Raw genomic sequence first — 24,590 nt, 5'->3', positions numbered from 1 at the left:
CAGAAATCACTTCATGCAGTGTGTTCATCTCTGACTTGTCTTTCTGTTTTTGTAGGTTCTGGCTGCAGTGTACAAGGCTCTCAGTGACCACCATGTCTACCTGGAGGGAACTCTTTTAAAACCAAACATGGTTACTGCTGGGCATGCTTGCCCCACAAAGTACAAGCCAGAGGAGGTTGGCATGGCAACTGTTGTTGCTCTGCGTCGGAATGTTCCTGCTGCTGTGCCAGGTGAGAGGTTTCCCTTTAGCATAGTTAAGGGAGTGGGTCTGTATCTAGTCTAGTCTAGAAACCAATTTTCCAGATGCTTATTTTGTAGGTTACACAAGTGTAAATTGTACTGTTTAGTTTGCTTTCTGCTTGTGGTGATGGGATTATGAATGGGTTGTAACATTGTTTTTCCCCATATTCTGCATCCTGATGAAATGCCAATAGGGCATGCCTTGTGCCAGTGCTAAATGTCGTACTGTAAGTAAGCTTGCTGTGTGCTGTTTTCATTAAGTTGCACCATCTCTTCAGGGAAATTGCTTAAGGCTAGCACACTTATTTATTTTTATCCTTTGTATTTTTGAAAGGGTGGCTTTTTTTTTTTTTTAAGGTCAAGTTTCTTGCTTTTAGCATATTACCATGTGTAACTAATGTTGGCTAGGATGGGGATGGAACTTTGAGCTGTTTGGACAGTTTTGGGGTACCTAGCTGTAACCGCTTGTGCTGCATGCCCCTTTTTTGTGCAGTTTGTGCTTTGGGCATTTACAGTTGCCCTTGGGGCAGGATGGTACTGAACTCCTCCATTTAACAATGTGGCTTTTCTAACTATGTAACCTCCACCAGCTAAGGTGCATAGGGGTTGACAGAGCAGTCAGCCTGGTCATTTGGGATGCTCTGTAGGACTCCCTCCCTAGTTTGGATGAGTGTAAATGTTAACTGGCAGCTTTTTCTGGTATCCCATTTTGTACCTGTCACACTGTCAGATGGAAGCTCTTCATACCTGTTTTCAGGGACTGCTTTGGAGCATTGAGTTGTGAAGTTACTTGTATGGGCTGTTCTGTTAGCTTTTACTAGAGAGACATTTTAACTTGTGAATTCTGTTCTTGCATGTGACTTGTAGTTTACTGAACCCTTACCTAAACCCCAGGGGACAGTGTTACTACATCTAAAGAGCTATCTATTCACTGCCCTTTGAGCTGCCTCTGTTAGAAGTGTTGACCATTGTTAATAGGTCTGAATTTTGAGTTTCTCTTTTTTTTTTTTTTTTTAAGGAAAACTAAAGTTTTGTTACTTTTCAGCAGTGACCTGGGTTGTAGTTCACCACTTGGTCTCGCAAGCAAATGCATCACTGTAGGGAGATTGAACCCCAGAGCAGTGAGGCACAAATGACTGCTCCTCTGTGGTTTTATTCATATAACTTTTTTTTTCTTGCACTCCTGTGTGTTCTGTAAATGCGTACATACCAAGTATTTGCAACCCTCTGTTGCAGAGGGCCTAGAATACTTCCACATTTTTTGTGGCAAAATTTTAAGGGAGGTGAATGTAGTGTTTTTGCAGTAACTTTTACACTGTTTGAAGGGAATAAAGCTATTTGAGAACTCCCTTTTAGCAGCAGGTTTGAAGAAAAAATGTGCCAAGTACACTTCAAATGTTACTAATAGTCACACTTTTATTCTTGAAGGGGTAGTCTTCCTTTCTGGAGGACAGAGTGAAGAGGAAGCAACGATCCACCTAAATGCCATTAACCAGTGCCCACTCCTTAAACCCTGGGCTCTATCCTTCTCATACGGCAGAGCACTTCAAGCTTCAGCACTCAAAGCCTGGGGTGGTAAGAAAGAGAATGTACCTGGTGCTATGGAGGAATACAAGAAGCGCGCAAAGGTATGTGTAGCTTCTATTATGGTCTGTACTTCCATCATTTTTAAATTTGTTTCTTTTCAGTAGTGCAATTGTCTTTGTGGCTCTAGAATGTGTGTGTGTGTGGTTTTTGTGTTTTAAGGATCCGTGTGACATGCTGTTAAGTTGTCTTGGTGGTTTGGGCAGGAAAAGGAGGTAAGATGTAATGAGTAGTGCTGGAACCAATTGTGCTATATATCCATTGGATTGTAGACTGACTTTGCTAGGCTGTCTAGGTAAAAAGATAAAAATACAGGTTTCTATCCTCCCTTTAGTACTCTAGTGAATCTGGCACTGCAGCTGGTTACCCCCCCCCCGACAGCACTGAAGTCCAGGGCAAAGGAGATGGTCATGTGGCCTCAACTGTGTCATGGTTAATAACTGGGGAAAGCGTCTGCTTCCTAGGAAGCCCCAAAATTGGTTGTGGACTACCCCAAATCTGTACTGTTGAGTAATGGGGGTTGCAGTGCCAGGCTTTAAGAATGTTCTTGGATGTGCATGTTAAAATGTAATTAATGCTTTAACATTTAGAGAGGAGGATCCTAATAATTTGAGGTGACCCTTTCACTGGGTAGTGACTGTTCTTTCACGGTACTCCTTTTTAGAGTGCACACCATGGCATTGTGCACCTTTATCTGGCCCATGCATTCATGCTCATGCTGCTGAGATTTTGTTTTCGGGTAGTCTTAGGGGATGGCAAAGACTTTGGTCCTAAATCCTCCATGTATTCCTGCTACTGCCAAGTCACTAGCCATGGCCCACCCAGGCCAGGGTTGCACTGCAGGGGATGTTGCACAGCTTTGAGGAGTACCCTAGATTGGCTGAAGAAGGTTGGAGTCTTGGTACAAGCAACATAGTAGCACTAGAGTGTAGTCTGCTAAGGGGTTGACAGTCTTCCTAATTCTTCTTTTGGAGAAGAGGGAGGGAGTTGACCACTACCTTCAATATTGGTCATGGTGTCTTTCATTGCTCTAGCAAGGAAGGGGGTGGGGAGGCTTTCTACCAGTGGTCGTTGACCAGTAATTTGTCTCCCAACAGGGAAGGTGAAGGTTTCATTCGACCACCTCTTGCATGCTTAATCAGTCTTAATGTGGTGGTCTTATTACTGATGACATGCATTTAGTGGGTTCAGTGGGTCCACTTGGAGTTCTCCATAATACAGGAAAAGCAGAGCTGCTGTGAGGTGTAGACCATGCATACATTCATGTCAAGTGTTTTTTAGAGGGTTGGACTCCAGAGCCTTCATGCTGAAACACAAACAAGCAGACTGATGTGCAATGTAAAACTAGATTGAATGTTTGTGCACAGGAGTAATGAGGTACTACTAATATGCTACTCTTGGCACGTTTAACTTTTCAGCTGCAGTTTTAGGCCTGCCTGTTCAAGATCCTTCGGGAGTAGAGCATCAGGAGATTTGAAACAGGGTGGAGTTGGGGGTTCCTCCTCGCTACTTTGGTGGGAGGAGCATGTTCCTTATCTGCTTTGCCTGCAATGCATTGTACTAGCTAAAATTGGAAAAGCCTATAACGTAGAAGAGAAGTGAAATTTTTCAGGCTCTGGGTTACTGGCAGTGAAGTGGGAGTCACCCAGCCTGTAAAGGCAATCCATTTAGGTTGTCTCCAACTCTGGACTTGATTACTCCCACACTCTCTGTTCCCACTAACCCTTCCACTGAAGTGCTAGAGAAGCCTTCCACTAGACGGACATGTTGCCGCTGTCTTCAGATGGATGACTCCTTATAGTATCACTGTCAGTAACTGAGATTGCAGATGTTTGCACTTGCTATTTGACTTGGTGCATACACCCTTTGTCAGTGCACATAAAAATATTCAGGGGCAGAATTATGACTGGGTATTAACGGAGGGCTGTGCATGAATAAACTTTGTCCAGGGAGGGGCTGGAACTCCTGACTGGCAGTCTTATCCTTGTGAATCCACAGTCCTCGGAGATTACTGTTTTTTTGTAAGGTTATCATTAACCTCCACTTATGGGGTGTCTTGGCAGAAGTACCCCCCCCCCAAGGTATCCTTTATCCTGACAAGGGTTCAGTGCATTCTGGACTAACCCACTTGTAATTTTTCCTAAATATGGCCATTCCCATAGCTACAGAGTGCAGTAGCAGAATCCATGACCAGTGTTCCTATGTTTTTTACTTCGGATTTTTACCTGAAAAGATTATTTAAATTCAGGAGTTTGGAGCAGTTCTTGACCCCTTTCCTTCCTGGTAAGGAGAGCTTGTCTGTAGCTGTCAGTCCAAAGGGTTAAGTTGGTTTCCCTTTGACCCATCTGGTCCAAATGCTACCAATGACTTGGCTTTCTTGAAGCTTGTTTAACAAATGTCCACAATAGACAGCTTTACATTACTTACTATGCGTTGTTGCTTGGACGGTGATTTTACATCAATCTGGCATACCTTGTGTTACAGATTAGTACTTCTGAGCTGTGCCACCTTGAGCCTGCAGGCTGGTGTCAACATATGTTGCTTTGGTGTTGAAGAGGGACCAACTAAGTTAAGTAAATCTGGTCCAACTACTGGTCCGTTACATTTTGCTTGAGACACTTGCAGTGGCTACTTCAGTGGTTTCCCTTTGTTAGGTCTTTCTTGCCTTTTCTGAAGTAAGGCATTGTAGCAGGCTTATAACTTGCATCCTTTTCCTGTTTGTTCAGGCCATAGAAGTAGAACTTGAAGTGTGGAGTTTGGATGTGCTTTTCAGTCCTGACACCAAGATGCATCATTCAGGAGAAATGGGAGTTGGAGAGTTAAAGAATTGTGCTTTAGGAGCCATCAGCTCCTGCCCAGTGCAGATGACCCCTTTCAAGCAGCTGATAGTATGTCAGGAGCTTTAGAACATTTTGCATAGTGCTACCACCCCCCCCCCCCCCCCCAATATTCTGCATATATGGCATACCTCAACTGTCCATTTTGCCTCTGTTTTGGTATGCTCTTCAGTTTGTGGATTTTCTGACAAACGGAGGGTTGAAGTCCCTAAATGACCTCCTATCCTTCAGAAAATGCAAACACAACCCTGTTCTAAGTTTGTTAAAGCTGCATTTGTTTTGTCACTATTTCGATCCTTTGTCCCACTATTATTTTGGGCATTGTCCAGATCTTTTTTTTTTAGCTAAAAGATTCTGAGGTATGATGTATGTTCTGAGAAGGTGTAAATGTAATCCTTGTGGTTGTAGATGTGTAAATATTTTTGTCTTTACTTTTTGGAAATGGGCTTTGATGTGGAAGGAAAGACTTGAGTATGTTTTCTTCTTTCTAGGCAAACCACCTTGCAGCACAAGGGAAGTATGTGGCCACAGGTCAGGCAGGAGCAGCTGCAGGAGAATCCCTCTTCCAGGCCAACCACGCTTATTAATTGGTACAATAGCACGGATTACAGCCTGCCGCTTGTCTGGATTTTTCCATCTCTTCATAGTCCTGTGATTTTATATGCTAACTCTATTTTTTTTGTAATTTTGGCAAAGTGCCGTAAAGTAACCCTCTGACCTCTGCACCTCACCATTTTGTTGTAAAGTGTCATTTTCTACAGAGTATATTATGTAAAAAAATTAATTTATCAGAGATGTTCCTATAAAGTGTTATGACTGAATCTGAAACGGTTAGCCATACTGGTGTATCACATGTTTACATGGTATGGTGGTGAGTAGGTGGATAGGGAAGGCAAGTCTGGGTGTTTAAGCTCCTAACTTTGAGCAGTAGGACAGTTTGCTGTAATTTGGCAGACTGTACTAATATTGTTTGCCTGCCCTCTCCCCCCATTCTCACTGTTTTTGACTCCTGACAGGTTTGTGGATACTTGTAACCTGGTTCCTAAAAATGTTCTGCAAGACAACTGTTAATTTAGCATTTGTTTAATTGTGTGAAATGTTTATCCTTGTTGTACTGGTATGAATGGCAGCTCTGTGTTGTACTGGTATGAATGGCAGCTCTGTATTCCATGGAGAAGATGGTCCAGAAATCCTATCCACATTTCTGGAATTGGCAAGGGGGTGCTGTGGGTTGAACAAGTCAATAAAAACACTCCTGTAGTAAAAATTGTGCAGTTAATGTCTTTATTACTAAGTGCTTCTAAAAACTGGAAAAAGAAAAAAAATCCTATTGAAAGTTTAAACATCACTTTCAAACTGGGGAAAGAATGTATGCATTTGTAGTTCTCCAACTTTGTGCATGTGGGGCAGTTTATGAAGTAATACTTGGATACAAACAAGTGGAAGTTGGAGCGGTTTGAGCGTGGTCATTCCATCTGTAAAATTAACACTTGTGCATTCCAGATGTGGCTGGAGAAGCAGTGGGGTCTGAGTTTGAACCATCTTCTCTGAAGACTTAGAACCTGATCTGTGTGTTCTTGAGTTATTGTCTGTAGATTGCTAAATTACTGATCTGTGTTTTAGTGTTGGCACAGTAGCCAACTGTCCCGCGAGAGAATCAACCTCCTTATGGCTTCCATGAAGCCCGTAGGATTCGTCACCCCCACCACTGCTTGATATTCTCAGAAAATGTTGAGATGCCTCCATCTTGGCCAAATATTTGCATCACCCTAGTATTTGAACACTTTGTGAGCACCAAACACACCTTCTCGGCTCTCCACACTGTTACCAGCAAAGTTACTTAATTTTTTTTTTTTTTTAAAGCCTCCAAGGTCGGACAAGTCTAGGAATTTGTGGAAATTAAATGACTCATTAGACATCCATTGTGGATTGTCAGAGGGGAAAACGTTTTACATCTGCACACTAATGTATTGGTGATGCAAGACACACTCTCAAGCTGGACAAAAATTAAGTTGGCAGTTTTTCAGGTGCTGAGATCTAACATTTCAGGGGCTGTCCAGCTGAGCAGTTATGGCCCCGTGGTGGTCCATGTGGATAGAAACCTGGTATTCAAAGCCCTGAAAGTTTACCCAAACTTCTGAGTTCTCCACTCTGGTTAGAAATGAAAGCTCGGTTACTGAGTAGAGTCCTTTGCCAAGAATGCCAAGGTACAAAAATTGGTTTCAACAGTTGGTTGAATAACTGTCATTTGAGGGGGTTTATGTATGTGTCTGCTTGGAATGTGTTGCTGCACAACACTGCTTCACTCGAGCAAGACTTAGCCTAGTGACCTCCCATTTATTTAACATTTGTTTACTGGGAAAGTCTGACTTGGAATGAGCCAGGTTTCAGCAGAGGCCTGAGGAGAAATGCTCCAGACGCATGTCCTTGCAATGTGGGAGGAAACCAGAGCACCCGGAGGAAACGCACAAATGTAAGGAGGATATGCAGACTCCACACAAGGCACCCAGCTGAGTTTCAAACCAGGAAACCTCTTGTGAGGCAACGCTAACTGCTGCACCACTGCGCTTTCCATGATTCTAACAGCCATAGAGCCTTTTAGTCCAGCCACTCGTGCCATAGATTTCACAATTAATGCCCACTGGATGCAGTACTTTGATTTATATGCATTTGCCTTTGACTTGTGGCATCTACAAACTCCCCCTGTCCAGAAGGGCCACAGGCAACAAGACTGAATTTGGGATTTCTCATCCATTGGTCTTAATTGCGTTTGAATAGGCATGGGAAAGCTTTCACGGAAGTCTGTTCCAGAGAAGGGGTAATCTGTGATACATACCTATCCCTCCCAACACGTCTCCTAACAAATGAAGTTTAGATCCTTAGATCAGGTAATTCTAATACGGTTTGTTTTGTGCATGTTTAGCAAATCAGAGAATACCTTGTAGATGGGGATAGGTTGTCCCCCATTGACTACTGAAAGGCTGAGAACAGGAATAGGAGGTGGTCTGCATAGGTCATATTTACACCCTGCATTCTTTTAGTGAAGAATCTCTGGCTGCTGCAGTTAAAAATGCCTGGACAGGTACATGCCAAAAAGTGAACTGTACCTCTGTTACTGGTCTAACGAGGGCTGATTTATGTAGTGGGACTATAATCTTGGATCAGGATGCCATACCCTTAGAAACTGTGCCATGTGGAAAGATTCTCACTACCATGGACACAAGTTAAGTAACTAAGTTCCCAAGTCCCTTACCACTGGGCCTACTGGTAAGGGAGTGTTGCCAGTGTTGTAATTTGCAGGGGTGGTGGTCTTACCAAAGGGTGTAATTATGCATTTTTTTGTAGTGTCTTACATGGTTCTGGCACTAGTTATTTTTGCCTCTGACCTTCCTGAGGGATATCTGCATCTTTGGGGGATTCAGTGACTGCACCCAGCTTTTAGTCGGCAAATTTGGCAAACCAAAGTTGCTGTACATTGTACTTTGAAGTAAAGATAATTCTGAACAGGAAATCCATAAGCTCCATGGGACAGCACTAGTAACTGGTGGCTTGAAGGTGGATTGCCTGACCCTAACTTCATGTCTCCTATATCAGCCGTATGCTTATCCATGGGTGATATGGGATTGGGTGATATGGGGACTTGTGCGTAAATGAGTACCTCACTCGGGTGTTATGTCAAATGCCTTTGCCAGGTCAAAGTCTGCATTATGTACCATTTTTCTATCTTCCATGGTTCTAGTGACCAAGGAGTCAAGAATTCTTTTTGGCCTTGCATACAATACTCAGGTCTGTAGAGGTTTGTGTTTCACTGTTGCAGTCCTGACTTGCAGGATTTTCCTCCATGAAAGCCCTTGGGTGGCCCGACTACCAGAGTAAAAATCTTCCCCCTCCTATGACCTGCAGACACCGTTGCCTGATGTCAGTATATCCTGGGGTATTGATTACTTTTCATCAGTTTGGTCTGAGACTGCTCTGCAGGCCTTGGCTTCTGGCATACACAACACTTCCATTACACCTCAGAGGTATCTGGGTGTCGCGTGCTTCTGACACCCCCAGGCTAATCAAAAACTACTCCTATGAAGTCTTCTGCTTTTTGTTCCAGTCCGTCTGGCTCCCAGTCTTGGACCTCTCGCAAAGACTCATTGGCAGAGGACCTGCTTTCCCTGTTGAGGGCAGACCCCCCTTCCCCCAAATCTACCTCTGGGAAGAGTGATCTCGGGGGTTCCTACTGAAGACTTTGTGACTAGGTAGTCCTCTGACCAGGAGGGCTCAACCTTTTAAGAGAATCTGTCTCCTTTTCAGAAATATGACTGAGGAAACCTTGCCTTCTGCCTCCCCTCCTGAGGATTTATCCTTTGGGGTAACCTTACACTCCCTTGGAGAAAATATTAATTGGGAAGAAATATCCCCAATCTAGGAAAGAGCCTGAAATTCCACCTCCCAGAACTTACCCCTGGCAGCTCCCCCTCTATTTTGGAAATGGTTGGTTTTTCAGTAGTCCTCAAGAGTCCAGACTCCTTTCTCTCATACCCAGAAAATCTGACATTCTGCAGGGTTATGGCTTCACCTAACTACCTTTTTGATAACCAGTTAGCAGACCTACAGGTTTTTTGCTCCTGGACTCGAGGGTTCCAAAACCAGCTCATCCAAAAAATCCCCACACTGGGTAGAGCCCTCAAAAGATTTGGAAAGAAAAAGTATACACTTCTGCCACCTTGTCTGAGAGGGCATTTAATTGCTAGCTTCTCTTAAAACAGTGAGTCACTGCTGGAACAAATGAGACAAAAGCTTTTGACCATTGAAAATAAGCACCTGTCCAAAGAATAACACCTTTGCAGTTCCATTTCACAAGTGATTAAACATTCCTTGCACTGTGGGTTGGATGCTTTGGAGGCTACGTAGGGCCGCAGCCACTGGGTCTTTCTTTGGGAGGTATGCATGGCTAATGGAGCAAGACCTCCTGGAGCATATAAAGTCCAGGCTTTTGGACACTCCCTTGGATAAGGAGGGTCTCTGGCCCTAAAGCACTAGCTATACTCAAAAATATAGAGGACAGAGCCTAGTCAAGGAAGACCAACCAATGTTTCTTGTAGGTGCAGCCCCCAGGTTTCAGCAGGATCTACCCCACTAAGCTCTCTGTAGACACTTATCCTGTGGTTACTTTCGGAACTGAAGGAAAGGCAGTTAGTGTCAGGGACTCTGGCAAGGACACGCCTCTTCCCCAACACCAGGGACTTCCTCTACCCAGGTCCCTGGGAGGAGGGAGCAGTTATGACCCATTCATGACACACCCTCCCTTTCCTACTTGCTCCCCAAAGAATGTTTTGAGTTAGGTCACTCTGACCGTCTCTCCATTCCAATGACTCCTTCCTGTTCTTTGCAGGGGTCATCAATTTTCACTTTTCTTAACTTATGCCCTACCCTAAGGTTTTCCTTGGGACTGCAGTCCTGAAGGCACACTTCTTGCTAAAGGCCCAGTAATCTTCAGCTAGACCCTTGTCTGGGAACAATCAAATTCCAGATTTTGACAATTTATTCCTTCCCCTTTTGGACTGCTTTCTGGGTGGTCACACTACTCTGCTTCCCCCATTACCTACTGCTAAATGTCTCCTGGTCCACTAGCATGGCAGTACTCTGATCAGACTTTATGAACAGCCCTTGCTTCCCAGGGATTCCACCATAATGAACAGCCCTTGCTTCCCAGGGATTCCACCATAATGAACCCATAATCCAAAGCTTGCTTTAGAACAGAATTCTGTTCTAGGGTGGGACACTGGACTCTCACCTCCAGGCAGGATGTCCCCCTGACCAACAGCGTTCAATACATTACGGACAGGCCAGGTTTATGGTTTCTACCTATAATCTTTGCAGCTTGGAAGACAGGTTCATGGATCCAAACTGTTCATGAGACAACCCTTCCTGGGTAAGGGTAAAACCGATCCTCAAAGGAAGCAGTTGTACAGTAAAGCAAAATGTTAAGACTTGTCTTAATGAGATCATCACACGAGTATAATCTCTTTGTATTTATATAAAAAAAAAATACAGCCAAGGAGTTTTGTCTTGCTGAGTTTGCCTCAATCGCATCTTCATTCCCCTGTTTTCCATGCCAGGCTACACATGAGAAACTCAGTGGTACGTCCACAAGGTGTGGGGCCAGTATTCACAACCACCTTTGGCCAAATAAGGCTAATATTTGGCTTAAAAGGTGTTGTGTATGATACCTAGGACTTCCTCTAATCCCAAGCCTTCACCTCTGCTACCAGCAGTCTCTACTACTGATTCTCAGGGGCTACTTGAGTTACATTCTTATTACAGTTACTAACATAAGGGAAATGAATAACCACTTGGACAAAATGGGAGCTTCTGACAACGCAAGGGGTTTCACTAACACCCAGAACAGAAATCAAAACCAGGGTGCTGTTCGTGGTTGCAGATGGCACGCACGGCACAAAAAACCTAGGATAGAACCCATCCCTGCCTTAGGCATCAGGTTTCTCCAGTGGACTCCATGGGATGGCACCAGTGGGTTTGGTGCATCCCGGGGGTGCTCTACCAACAAGCAGACCAAACCTGTAGGCATCCTCAAGTGGCAGTTGCATTGGGAGATTCCTTTTAGCACAGTCTAGGGATCCTCCACAGATGGCACTCTTCCACTAGAAAAACACACGAAAATTGGCTCCAACAACAAACCCCTTTCAGCCTAAGCTGTAAACACCTCATTCTCATGGGCAGCCTTTTTTATTTGGGCTTTCGTAACGATTCCCTTCGTAACACTCCCCAGAAATCACAGGGTGATAGGACCTTCCTTGTAGCATTAGTTAGGCCAATTCTACTGTGGTGGTACTTGGCATTCCTGTTAACCCTCTTCCTATAAGCTTGGAGCATACCTTTTCAATTCCATTGATTAGCCAGAAGGTTACTGTATCGGGGGGGCACTCTGCTGTGCCTCTGGCATTAGGTTCTAGTGCACGGACTTTGGAGATGGATCCCAGTTGTCATCCATTGTCCTGATCTTTAACACTTATCCCTGTCCTCCACCTCTTTGCATTAGCAAGTACAGAACATCTTTGGAAAAGCCAGGAGGGTTAGTTCCAGAAAAGCCTGAGCAGCATAGTAAGGTTTTCAAACTAGGGTTGCACAGTTCTGTCAGGACCCCATCATGGCAAAGATACCTGTCAACTGGTGCTACTAAAGTCCTGTTTTGACTAGGATTTACTCCTCGTGAAAGGTTCAGATTTTAGCTGTTTCAGCCTTTTTCCCTGCCTTTGCCCACCCACTGGCTGGTTCTTGCACTTCTGGTGCCCAGGAGAACTCGTACACAATCTTGCTACCTAAATCTGGTTCTAGAAAATAATTAATTCTGACTTGGAACTCTGCCTGTTTACTACCTATCTCTTCAGGTAGGGAATTTCTGAGACTCTGCTGTTGTGGCAGGGAAACCTTTTGATCATATTTTCATCCTAACAGGATCCCTCTCTGAAGCCTAATCCTCCCTTCAAGCCCATGCTGGTTACTGGTGCCTCGTATCTAGCCAAGCATTCATCTGTCTTCTCTCCAAACCAACAGTACTGGGGAAAGGGTATCCTACCTTTCTCAAACATCCATAGGTTGCTACCCTACTAAATGGCCACAATAAAACCCATCTGACATTCTGACCAATGGAATGTTAACACCATCTCCTGAGAAGTAGATCTTGCAGCCTACAAACCATTTCCAAAGATATCTGTGGACCCCCTTTTCTAAAATCGGGGAAATGTTGCTCCTGTAGCTGTAAGGGCCCATTCCACAAGGGCGGCTGGGTCCTCTACTACTTCCCTAAAGGGCATCCGTACTGTGAGTGGGGGAAGGATGCCAGCTGATCTTCAGTGCACTCGTCCAGCAGGCATTACATCTGTCAGCCTTCTGCTCCCATTCAGTCATTGCCTTTATTACGCTGTAAGGCACACTTTTCACATCTTAATTCACCACCTCCCCTCTTTTCAGCTTTGGAAATCTTTCCATAAGCCAGGACTGCAACAGTGAAATACGAAGAACATAGTACAGTTGTGTACACTTGCTAAAAATGTTTGGGTGTACTTTGTGGTTACATGTCTTGTCCCTTATACAGTAGCTAGTTTGAATATTGACATAGCCTTGTACTTGCTGGAGTGCCTTCTATGGCTTTAAACCATGGTTCAGAAACCTCAAGTCCTCACTGTCCATGTTGGAGTGCCTTCAAGGAGTGGAGCTTCTTGTTGAGACTCGTAACACTTTTGTTTATCTTGCATATAATTTACTGTGTTGAAAGGCTTATCCAATTGGCATTGCCTAAAAAAGGGACTGTAGCATTTGGTAGTGTTTTGGCCAATATCTGAAAACCCAGTGGTGACAGATGCAGACTATCCCTGGGAAAGCATTGTGTTTTGTTAATGTCCTTCCAAGTATTGGACCCCTTTAGAATGGGTTCCTGTTATGTAATCTAAGACTCAATCCTTCAAATCGAACTTGAAAGCTTGAAACAGCAAAATAGTGAAATGGTATAAAAGTGCCCCCCACCCTTGCGAAAAATCGCTTGGCTGCCTCTGTTACTTTGCCATTTTCGTCACTGTAGTGTGATCTCAGAGTTGGTATATTTAAGTAGGGGGGGGGTTGTGGGGGCACAGCCACCCACATCTCCACTTTTCTTTTGAATTTTTTTTTTTTTAATGTAGACCCTTTAGAATGACGCCAGTAACCAAGCCAATTGTTCAAATTCTGTTGATACCGTGCCATCAACCTTGGAGAATGTAGAATGCTTGCTTGTCTTCTTCCAAGGTTCTGCTTACTGATAAAGCCCTTGCTGCTCCCATAGTGCCTTCTTAAGCAGAGTCCAGTGAATGGATCTCCGAACCTTAAAGCACTGGACGATATGAAGGTAGCATTGCTCAGTGCTAGAAGTCTAAATTGCTTGACCCTGAGGCCTTTCTGCAGTTTTTAAACACCTTTATTTTGCCACTTGTGATGTAGGCAAACTTAAACTTGTTAAACTGGTTAATTACTTTTATATAACAATTCACATTTTCAAGTGTACATATATATTTTGTACCAAATGAAAGCAACGTTACATAAATTGCAAAATTTCTGCTTTCTTAAACTGCACCACATTCCTCCCCTAAAACATTTGTTCTGCATGTATTTATCCCACAATTTCTAGTTTTTTGTGTAATGTGCTCCTACCCATTCCTAAAGAATCCACTTCCAATTTTTGTGTATGTCTTAATGTTTACTACTTGGAGTGTAGTTGGTTTAGACTTCTCCTGTCAGTTTTGTACTTTCCATCTGTGTTGCCCATTTTCATTCTTCAACTATTGGGATCTGATCCGACTTTGCCGTTTTTAGTAGCTTATGGGCACCAATGAACTCTCAAGCTCCTTCTCTACCTAGAATACACCACTCCTAACATCCCTCAGATCTTGTTTGCAGCTTGACAGGAAGCCTATAAAGGAAGTACCATTATTGGAGTTCAGTACAAAGGACATAGGTGTCCTGAAGTACTTCATTCCTCCAGAAGTCTGGTATGAAAAATGGAGGAGGGTGGATGTTTGGTGGGAAGTTGAATGAAAATGGACAACACAGATGGAATGTAATGGTATGTACATAACTGTATCTGATCCATTTTCATGCTTTCCTCAACTAATGGGTTAGTGCCCCAGCTACCTAAATTCCTGGGTGAACTCTAAGGAAGGATATTCATGAGTATAGTTGAGCCAAAGGCTACTGTACCTCTCGAGACCAAATCTAGTTTGAGTGATAATGGTATGAGGATTTGACCAACTTGCAGCTGCACATATATTACCCATAGAATCTCTTGATTGGAATACAGCAAAAATTGAAAGATCTGTCTGAATAAACTTTTAATGGTTTTGGTAAGAGGAGATTCAGTTTATTAGAGATAAAGAAGATGCAACTTCAGCCATCTAGCTAGTTACCTTTGTAATTGATTTGCCCAGTTTATTATTTCAAAGGAAAGAAATAACTGATCAGTCTTTCTAGTCTCCCTTGTCTTGTGTAGGTAGAAACAATTGCCTATGAACATCCAGAAAGTGCAGCATATATTCCCCTTGATTTGTATACTGTGGGAAGAATACTGGCAAGTTAATGGACTGGTTAATGTTGGATTCTGACACCATCTTGGGAATTAAGGAAGCATTAGTATATAATGTGACCCTTTTCTTATGAAAAATCAAATATGGGGGCTTTCAAGGTGACTCAAGTTTGAAAATTGTAGCAGAAGTAATTGCTATTAAAGAGAGCTTTCCAGATCAAAAATTTAAGATCGCTTTTATCTGCAGGTTCAAAGATTCTGTTAAGTCTTGCAGTACCAAATTTAAATCCCATGGGGCCTTTCTACAGGGTTCTTGGAGTACCTTTCAAAAAAAATGCTTTGTACAGTTGAGGCAGCCAGGGAAGAATTGAAATCCCACATGAAAGTTAGAGATTGCTGCGAGTAACTTTAATAGTTGAACTAGCATCCTCATTAAACTTACTAAAAATTCTAGAACAGAATGAATCTGAGCTGAGAAGTGGTCTGTTTGTTCTGCCCAATAAACAAACCTCCATTTACTCATTTCCTAGTAGAAGGTTTATGGGAAGATACAAGTATGGAATGGCCAGGGGAAGAAAGCATTGGTTGCCTGGCTGTTAAGGGTATTGGAGAGAGCACTTTGTTAGATTTGAGATCTGCGTGAACCATGCCTGTTGGGTGAGACAGATCTGGAACTTAATCAAGGGTGGGTATAGTAGATGAGGCCAAAGGAAGGGGAACCAAATTTGCTGAGGCCAGTAAGGTGCAATGAGGATGACTTGGCTCTTCAACAGGGCTGCTTTCTGAAGGAATTTTGGGGATTAGGGGAGTTGGTGAGCAAGCATACAGAAGACTGGGGCTCAGTTGTGGAGTAGAGCTTCCCTCTGATTCCCCTAGTGGGGGATCAGGGCAAAGAAGCTGCTGCACTTGTTTGAGAAATGCAAAAAAGATCACAGCAAGGCAGGCCCCACCGACTGAAAATAATTTCTCTCACTTTGTTGTTGAGCGACACTCATGAGGTAGTAAAATGGACCTGTGCTCAGTATGTGCGCTATCATACTGGACTTCACTGTAGTGTGTTTTGCTACTGGAAGATATTGCCCATTGCCACACTCTTGAGGGCTTCTCGACGGGATAAGATTTGGTTCCCCCTTGCTTGTTGATGTACCAGATTACAGACGTGGTCTGTTTGGATTGCAATTATCCCGAAAGAAAGATTCCTGGAGCACCTGCAATGCTAAAAACACTACGCTCCACAACATTGATATGCAGTTTGGTACAGAAGACCAAGTACCTTGGACTGGTCTCCTCAAAGTGCTCCCCCATCCTATTTGAGTAAGGTCTATGATCACTGTGACTTTGGCTGAGGGAGGATGAAAGGACAACCTTGTAACAGCTGATGTTATGTAGTCCAATCTCTCCTACATTCTTACCCATGGGTTCTGAGCAGAATGTCTGCTCCGACTCTGCCAAAACTTTTTTCTAGCTCAAAGTCTTTCTATTGGCTGGGCTAAGATGGTATCCCATGCTGCACTGCTGTATATCCCCAGATCTTGTTTGCCGCTTGTGTAGCTCAGATGTGGTCTCGCTCTTGGCTGTGGCTAAGTACCCTTTTTTTCTTTATTAGAGAATTGGTTGCAAACAAAAAGCTATTTTAATAGCTATTGTGTGTTCTGGTCTTGTATGGTGAAAAAGTTGTTTGATCGTTTTTTTCTGTGGTATCCCGCTAGCTGTTCCAACGGGTTAGGCCCGTTTCAGATAGAGGACCTAGTCTGTCCCTTGCTTCCTTGTGTTTTATATTTTTTACAGGTCTAAAACCATTTAAATTAGAGGTTTTAGTCTTCCTCTCCTGTGTTGTGCCTAAGGATCGTTTTAGGTAGAGATCTTGAGGTTCTCGTTTGTGGTAGTGTTTTCCTGCCTTGTGACAGTTTTACCATTGGTACTGTTGTCTGTTCTTGTTAGCTAGCTACAACAAAGCACCAAAGACATGTCCAAAGATTCTAAGGAGCACAAGCCCTCTGGCTTCAAGAAATGCTCTAGGTGCAGCTATAAAATGTCCATTACCGATGGACATTCTGTCTGTATTGTCTGTGAGCAATCCATCTCCAGGAGTCTTGCAGTTTGTCATGCATTTAGTCAGTTCTTCAGGAAAGGAAGAATAAGTTGATTTTCAAGGGACTTCTGAAGCCCTCCTTTGAGAAGGGTCTGGAAACTGCATCCAGCTCCAAGACAAAATCTGCAAAATCAAAAGAGATCTCCGGCTCCATCGGTCTCCTCAGAGCCACTGGAGAAAATAGCAAAGTGTGCTTCGACATCATCTGCTCCATTGTCCTCGGGGGCCACAGGAAATAGGTTATGGAACCAGCATCGGCTCCAATAATTTTGGAACCTATTCGGAGCCGATGGCCTAGCATTAGGCCAGCATCACCTCCTTGCAGGTCCCCTTCGGAGAGGAGGTCTCTCTCTCCCTCTAATCCTCCAGGACCTTGTATGTGGACTTCGATAGTGGTGCAGAGACTCCTTCAGTCACCAGTTTTGGCAAAATTGTTCTCTGCTCTGACCCAGTCGGTTCTGGAGCCCATCCTTCAACCTGCTTTGATACTTCCGATCGTATCTCAGCTTTCGGAGCCAGAGTGCTTGGCTCTGCGTGATGCCCCTAGGTCTGTTCCGACAGCCCCTCCTGGCTTATCGGTGCCGACCTCTGCTCTGACCTAGTCGGCGCCGTCCATGGGATTCAGGACTCCGGTGTCCCAAAGCCTCTCCCTCTGGTCCGACCGAAGAATCCTATCTGTTCCTAGTCTCCCTCTTGGTGCTTCGGTGAAGTCTGACTCCTGTCGTGGTTTCGGAGGCTTGTCGCTCCTCTGACTCAGGGGCATCGGTCTTCGAGGCCATGCGGAGTGTGCTGGCCAGGTCGTCGGCGGTATCATGTGTCGCACTGTCCCCTACTACACCGGTGCAGGTCTCTGATCGCCATCTATCTCTAGACAGCGGAGCCCCAAGGCCTCAGGGTACCCCCATGAGTGGTCCCCATATTTCTGAGGGCCCCTCAGAGTCCTTGCCTGAAGCCACCCAGAAAAGACGTGCAAGAGGAAGCACATAGATTCCCAGGATGTCTCTCAACATCAGACACCGACCTCGAGGAATCTGAGGGGTCCCCCAAGTCATCCTCTGAGTTTCTTTTTGACATCCTAGAGATTTTGAAACCGAGGTGACTGGCCATCCAAACCCCCCTCTGTGTCTTCCTGAAGGCTTTTGTTGTTCAGCCCTCCGCCTCCTGGGTATCCACCCTTCAAGCTTCTGGATGTTCTTCGTCTTCCCTTGCTGCAGTCCTGACAATTGGGTATAGTCCGCGTCCCAGTCGGCCCGAATACCAGAGTATAAGGCTGACGTCGGTCATGGCGCCTTAGACTGACGTCAGTACGTCAGGGTACTAATGCGCATGACCGACGTCATTTCCTCAGTCTTTTTTGCCGCATGGTCCGATGCAGAAGCAGTTTTGCGAGTGCAGGTTGGCGTTCTGAGATTTTCCGAAACCGGAGTTTCAGACCGAATACAGAGTTGGCTAAGTAACCCCGTTGGGGAACATTTTGGTTTTTCTTGCCTCAGTATTTAAACGGATGTCAGAAAAAGTGAATAACTGTATTTCTTGTGGGAAGCAGATACCGCATAAGGATTATCATACATTGTGTATACCTTGTTTAGGGCCTGAGCACGACGTTGTTGGTTGCCGCTCTTGTGCTAGATTTAACAAGCGCACTATTAAGAGGAGGCTTGATTGTGCTAGGTTAGTGTTTGGGAAACGTTGCAATTATAATATGCCGTCGGATGCTCCGACGCCTGCTTCATCCAAGAAGCGCAAAGATAAAACAGTGAAGCCTAGGGGTGAGGAACCGGCAGTCCCGGACGTCGGTCCTTTGGAAGGCTCAGGGGAGCCGGAGGTTTTGCCAGGAGTTTCTATGGAGTCTCAGGCAGATACTTTACTGTTACAGGATGTGCCCTCTCAGGAGGTAGGCCAGGCTGAGGGGGCTTCTCAGGTAACTGTTCTTCCCTCTCTTCCCAAGGTAGTTAGGGCCTCTCCTTCTGTTGCCAAAGCTTCTTTTAGAGGTAGGCCAAGTTCAGTTTCTGTGGGGCTTCTCCTAGCATTTGGGCTCTGTGCCTAAGAAACATATGCTCAAAATGGCAGAAGATTTGATTACTCTGATTAGAGGTTCTATGCCCCACCTGATAAGAGGCCTAGGGTGGAACAGGAGTTTGATAGTTTTGAACAGTGTTCACAGGCTTGAGTCTTCTGTGGAAGACTTGCAAGAGTTTCCTACTTATTCTGATTCTGATGTGGATGATTCCACCCTTGACTTCTCCTCCTGAGGATTTTTCATTTTCAGAGACTCTTCACTCCATGAGGGAGCACTTTAAATGGGAAGGCCAAGATTACTCTGACTCTAGAAAAAGGCTTAGGGAATTCTTGTTTTGCCTCAGCATAGGCCCTTAGCTATTCCTCCTGTGTTGAATGTGGTGGAGGATGTTTTGCAGAGGCTTCTCTGAACCCTGACTCCTTGCCTCCTGCTCCTGTTAAGCCTGATAGGTATTATAGGGTGCCGAAGCTCATAAGTATTTGTTTAAGAGTCCCAGGGCGGACCCAGAAACTGTTTCTCAGGGGCCTAAAGGTGTTAAAGCTTCTGTGGTTAAAATCCTGTACCCTCTGATAAAGAGGCAAGGGCTTTGGATAGGTGGGGTAAGAAAGTATATACTTCTTCCACTTTGGCCATGAGGGCGTTGAATTGTCAGTTTCATATGCTGAAATATCAGAATTATCTCCTTTCACAATTGAAATCTAAGGTGGATGCTTTGGCGGAAGGTATTGAGTGTAAAGAATTGCTGGATTTGGTTCATGTGTCTGAACAAGTGGGTAAGCATTCTTTGCAGTGTGGTTTTGATGCTGTTCAGGCCTCCTCGAGGGTGGCTGCTACTAGTTCTGTTCTTCAGACATGCCTGGTTGAAGGATCAGAATTTAGCTGAGCATGTTAAAACAAGGATTTTGGATGCTCCTTTACAGTCTGATGTGTTGTTTGGACCGCCTGTGGAAGCAGTTTTAAAGAAAATGGAGGACAAAGCTAAGTCTATGCAGACTGTTAAAGATTTTTGCAGGTACAGCCTCAGTTTAGTAGAAATTGGCCTGCTAAGGGGTGGACATATCCTGCTTATGGTTCCCAGTCTAGGGGTAGGTCTAGCCGTGGTAGGGGCAGGGCTCAAGGTTCGTTTAGGCCTCGATCAGACAGTTCACCTGCTCAGACTTCTGGTGAAGGCAGGGGTCAGTCCTTTCGTAAGCAGAACCAATGACCTGCCTTTTCAGCTGCCAGTGGACTCTCGTCTGGCAGCTCCTTTGGGAGGAAGATTGTCTCTTTTCAAAGAAAATTGGGATTTAATCACTCAAGACAGATGGGTGCTGGATATCATTCATCACGGTTACAGATTTTATTTCCACACAATGCCCCTTTCAGAGGCATGCCAGATGTTCCTCCTCCACAAAGAAAAGAGGCTCACATGCAAATTTCTCAGTTACTCCAGATAGGGGCCATTCAGCCAGTCCCTGTATCAGAAAGGGGCTTGATTTTATTCTCGCCTGTTCCTAGTGCCAAAGAAGGGGAACACGTGGAGACCAATTTTGGATTTATCTATCCTCAACACTTATCTGGACATTCCCAAGTTCAAGATGTTGACGTTACAGCAACTGTTACCTCTGCTGGGCAAAGATCACTGGATGGTAACTTTGGATCTCAAGGAAGCTTACCTTCATGTGCCTATAAGGCTAAGTTGCAGAAAGTATCTGAGGTTTCGAACTGGAGATTTTCATTATCAGTTCTCTGCATTGCCCTTTGGTTTATCTACTGCCCAGAGTATTCACAAAGGTTCTGGCTCAGTGATAGCTTACTTCAGGCTTCAAGGCATTCAAATCTATCCTTACTTGGACGACTGCCTGATTCTGGCTCAAGAAAAGGAACACCTTCTACAGCATCTGGAATATGTCATAGCAGTGCTAAGATGCCTAGGGTATTCTGTGAACGAAATAAAGTCCAGTCTAGTACCCTCTCAAGACATGTGCTTTCTGGGTGTGAGACTGAATACAGCAGCCCAGATGGCCTTTTAACCCCGGACAAACAAAAGAATCTGTCACTTTACTTCCATCACCTATCTCATCAGTCCGTGCTGACTGCAAGGACAGTCCTTCAAGCATTAGGGTTCATGGCATCTTGTATTCTGGTGCTTCCCAATGCCAAACTGCATATGAGGAAGCTGCAATGGTATCTCAAAATGTATGGACACAGCACTGCCAAGATTTGGACACTGTCATTCAAATAATACCTTGCCTTCAAAAGGAATTCTTGTGGTGGGCTCAGGAATGTCACCTAAACAAGGGACTCTCTGTGACCCGGCCAGAGGCGAGTCAGATTTTAACGACAGATGCCTCGGACACTGCTTGGGGAGCTCATCTAAATGGAAAGTGGATACAAGACAAGTGGCCTGCCAGACTACAGCATCTACATATCAATATGAAGGAGATGTTAGCAGTCCAGTTTGCATTGATGGCGTTCAAGGAGTTACTTCTTCCAGGGCAGGTGTTGATTCTGACAGACAACACAACTGTCATGTGGTACATCAACAAGCAAGGGGGAACACATTCTTATCCTCTATGCAGGCAAGCAATGATTTTATGGGAGACTGCGTTAAGCCTGCAACTGACTCTTCAGGCAAGGTTTCTGCCAGGAGCACAGAACTCCCTAGCAGATGTATTAAGCAGACAAATCATGGATCCCCACCGGTGGAAACTGGATCTTCATGTATTTCAGAAATTGACAGTGTCCTGGGGAACTCCAGACATAGATCTGTTCGCTTCTCCACTAAACCACCAGCTGCCAAAGTATTGCACAAAGGGTTTCATCACACAGCTTGGAAAGTGGATGCTCTGTCTTTCAGTTGGAAAAACCTTCATGTCTATGCCTTTCCACCTCTACCTCTTCTTCCAAAGGTATTACTAAAGGTCAGACAAGACAGGCCAAGGATGATTTTGATAGCTCCAGATTGGCCTCGGCAACACTGGTACCCACTTCTAAGGAGTCTTGTAAAGAAGCCTCCATGGCCTTTACCTCTGATTCCTCATCTGTTATCTCAGAAGGACGGTCATCTGCTCAATGTCAAGCTTCAATCTCTTCATCTCACAGCTTGGCATATTCTGTGTTGAAGCACGGTAGGTCTCAGCTTCCTCAACAAGTTTTAAATGTGATTATGGAAGCTAGAAGGCCTAGTACTAGGAGAGTGTGCAGAAAAATGGAAGAGATTTTTATTTTGGAGTACAGCAAAGAATTTGGAGATTTCAGAGCCTAATTTGAGTGTGGCTCTTCAATATCTTACTGAATTATTGGACAAAGGTTTGTCCTTCTCTTCCATAAAGATTCATGCTGCAGCAATTTCAGCTCACTATGATTGTGACCCACCTTTGTTTTCGCATCCTTTGTTCAAGCAGTTTCTTAGAGGGGCAAAGAATATAAGACCCCCAAGTAGAGCTCCTACTCCTGCTTGGGATCTCAATTTTGTGTTGGAAAAACTTACTCTACAACCTTTTGAGCCTGCAGCTACTGCTGAATTGAAATATTTGTCATGGAAGACTGCTTTTCCGTTGGCTATTACTTCTGCAAGAAGGGTGTCTGAGTTGCAGGCCCTTATGGCAGTAGAGCCCTTTTTGATTTTCCATAAGGACAGGGTATCATTACGTACTAATCCTTCCTTTATGCCTAAGGTGGTTTCTAGTGTGGCTTTAAACCAAACTATTCATTTGCCTACGTTTTTGCAGATCCTCAAAATAAAGGGGAAAAGATTTTGCACACTTTAGATGTACACAGGCAATTGCGTTATTATTTGAGCAGGACTAAAGATTTTAGGCAGTCTCAGCAGTTACTTGTTTCTTTTGCTTTGAGTTCACAGGGCAAGCCTGTGTCAAAACAAACTATTTCTAGGTGGATTGGCTTTTGCATTGCATTTTGTTATTCCCATCATGGCAAACAGGTTCCAGCTGGGATTAGGCCTCATTCCACTAGGGCTACTGCCACTTCAACAGCATTTCTAAGGGGTGGCAACTAAGGATATTCTGGAAGCAGCTACTTGGAGTTCAGTGCACACTTTCTCTAGGCATTATCACCTGCCTATATACTCTAAGTCTAGAGCTGGTTTTGCCACAGCTGTTTTACAAGGCATGTTGTCAGCTCCTGCTACTTTATAATTTGCCAGCCTCCCTTACCTCTGCTTTGGGATTCTACCCAATTGTCAGGACTGCAGCAAGGGAAGGCGAAGAACATAGTACAGTTTTGTACCTACCATAAATGTAGATGTTCGAGGATTCCCTTGCTGCAGTCCAATTTACCCTCCCTCCTTCCGCTCTGTGTTTCAGGGTGGTTGTGTAGGTGAGTTTACATGCTTATATTTTTTTGTATATATTACTGTATATATTGTACATGTTTTTGGTGCAGGTTGTTTTGGGACTTGTCTTTTTGGGTCTTCTGACATCTGGGGCAAGAAAAGACTGAGGAAATGACGTCGGTCATGCGCATTAGTACCCTGACGTACTGACGTCAGTCTAAGGCGCCATGACCGACGTCAGCCTTATACTCTGGTATTCGGGCCGACTGGGACGCGGACTATACCCAATTGTCAGGACTGCAGCAAGGGAATCCTCGAACATCTACATTTATGGTAGGTACAAAACTGTACTATTTGGTCTGTCGAAGGGTGTGGGAGACCCCTGACTCTGTAGAACCAGTCCCCAGGAGACCCAATAAATTATCTGCTCCTCCTGGTAAGGAATTTCTGTCTAAGGGAGTCCCTGTGGATGCCATGGAGGTGGCAGCAGCCACTCGGAAGGAATTAGCCGAGACTTCTTCCACTGTCCATCCTCCTAACATGGAGTCTAGGACCATGGACTGGTACGGGAAGCGTACCCTTTTTTTCAGCGACCTTTACCTTATGGTCACTGAATTATTTATCTCACTTTACACAGCTCGAGAGAGATCTCCTCAAGGAGCTTTGAGATACTCACGGGTAACGTTTCTGAGTCTGTGACCCAGATGGTTAGCGCTCAGATGTCTAACCTCAATTCCATCGTTAACTCATCCATGAGGCTGATCTCATATGCAGCCGATGGAGCGAGTAGAGCAGAAAGTTCATGAGTTGCTCTTAGGAGACGGCCTGGATGCGCCTTTGTCATTTCGCAGAGGCCTTCAAGTCTTCATTCACAGGCGCCCCTTTCGATGGTTCCTCTTTGTTCGGAACAAAGGTGAAAGACACCCTCACCAGGTGCAAGCAGGAGGGAAAAACTGTCTGCTGTTGGAGTCCGTTTTTCCCTTCCCTCTAGGCCTTATCCCAAGGCCCATAGGGGTGGCAAAATGTGGTTCAAGAAATCAGAGTTTTTTTCCCGGTGCACAAGGTGAACCCCTCTCCAGAGGCAGAGGAGGGGATGGTTATTAAGGGAGGTGCCGCCATAGAGGCAGAGGAGGCCCCTGCAACTCTGGGAAACTGCAATTTCTTTTTATGGTTCTCCCTACCGCTGCTCCTGATGGGAGGCCTGACTGTGCGTTTCCAGATCCAGTCGGGGGTCTAATCTCGTTATACCCAGAGGCCTGGCAAGACATCACCCAGGACCAATGGGTTCTAGGAATAATTTCCGGAGGATATGTTCTCCCCTTCTCGTCAGATCCCCCTCCAGTCAAGAAAATCCCGGATGTTCCACCCCGTCAAAGGGATTACGCAGCTTCAGAAGTTTCAAAGCTGCTAGAAAAGGGAGTCATCCAACATGCATCATACGCGGGCTCCAAAAGGAATTAATCCTGCATCTTAATACC

The 24,590-nt window shown here is 44.7% G+C and overlaps 2 protein-coding genes across 5 annotated transcripts in view; one reads left to right on the top strand and one right to left on the bottom strand.

Moving 5' to 3' along the window:
* Positions 1–5,928, top strand: part of ALDOA (aldolase, fructose-bisphosphate A) — a 55,681-nt gene extending 49,753 nt beyond the window's left edge. For all 4 annotated transcript variants that reach the window (XM_044086280.1, XM_044086281.1, XM_044086282.1 and 1 more), the window contains exons 7-9: positions 56–230; positions 1,669–1,868; positions 5,153–5,928. In XM_044086280.1, the coding sequence (XP_043942215.1) occupies positions 56–230; positions 1,669–1,868; positions 5,153–5,248 (471 nt within the window). In that variant the 3' untranslated portion in view covers positions 5,249–5,928. The remainder of the gene's footprint in view (positions 1–55; positions 231–1,668; positions 1,869–5,152) is intronic.
* Positions 1–24,590, bottom strand: part of LOC122813785 (gamma-crystallin S-like) — a 455,826-nt gene that overhangs the window by 262,696 nt on the left and 168,540 nt on the right. The gene's annotated exons all lie outside the window — the stretch shown is intronic.

This window comes from Protopterus annectens, chromosome 10.part0 (assembly GCF_019279795.1).
Source record: "Protopterus annectens isolate FY-2018-M chromosome 10.part0, PAN1.0, whole genome shotgun sequence".
NCBI lineage: Eukaryota > Metazoa > Chordata > Ceratodontiformes > Protopteridae > Protopterus > Protopterus annectens.
Note: the sequence above shows the minus strand (reverse complement) of the source record. Positions and strands in the feature narration are given on the sequence as shown.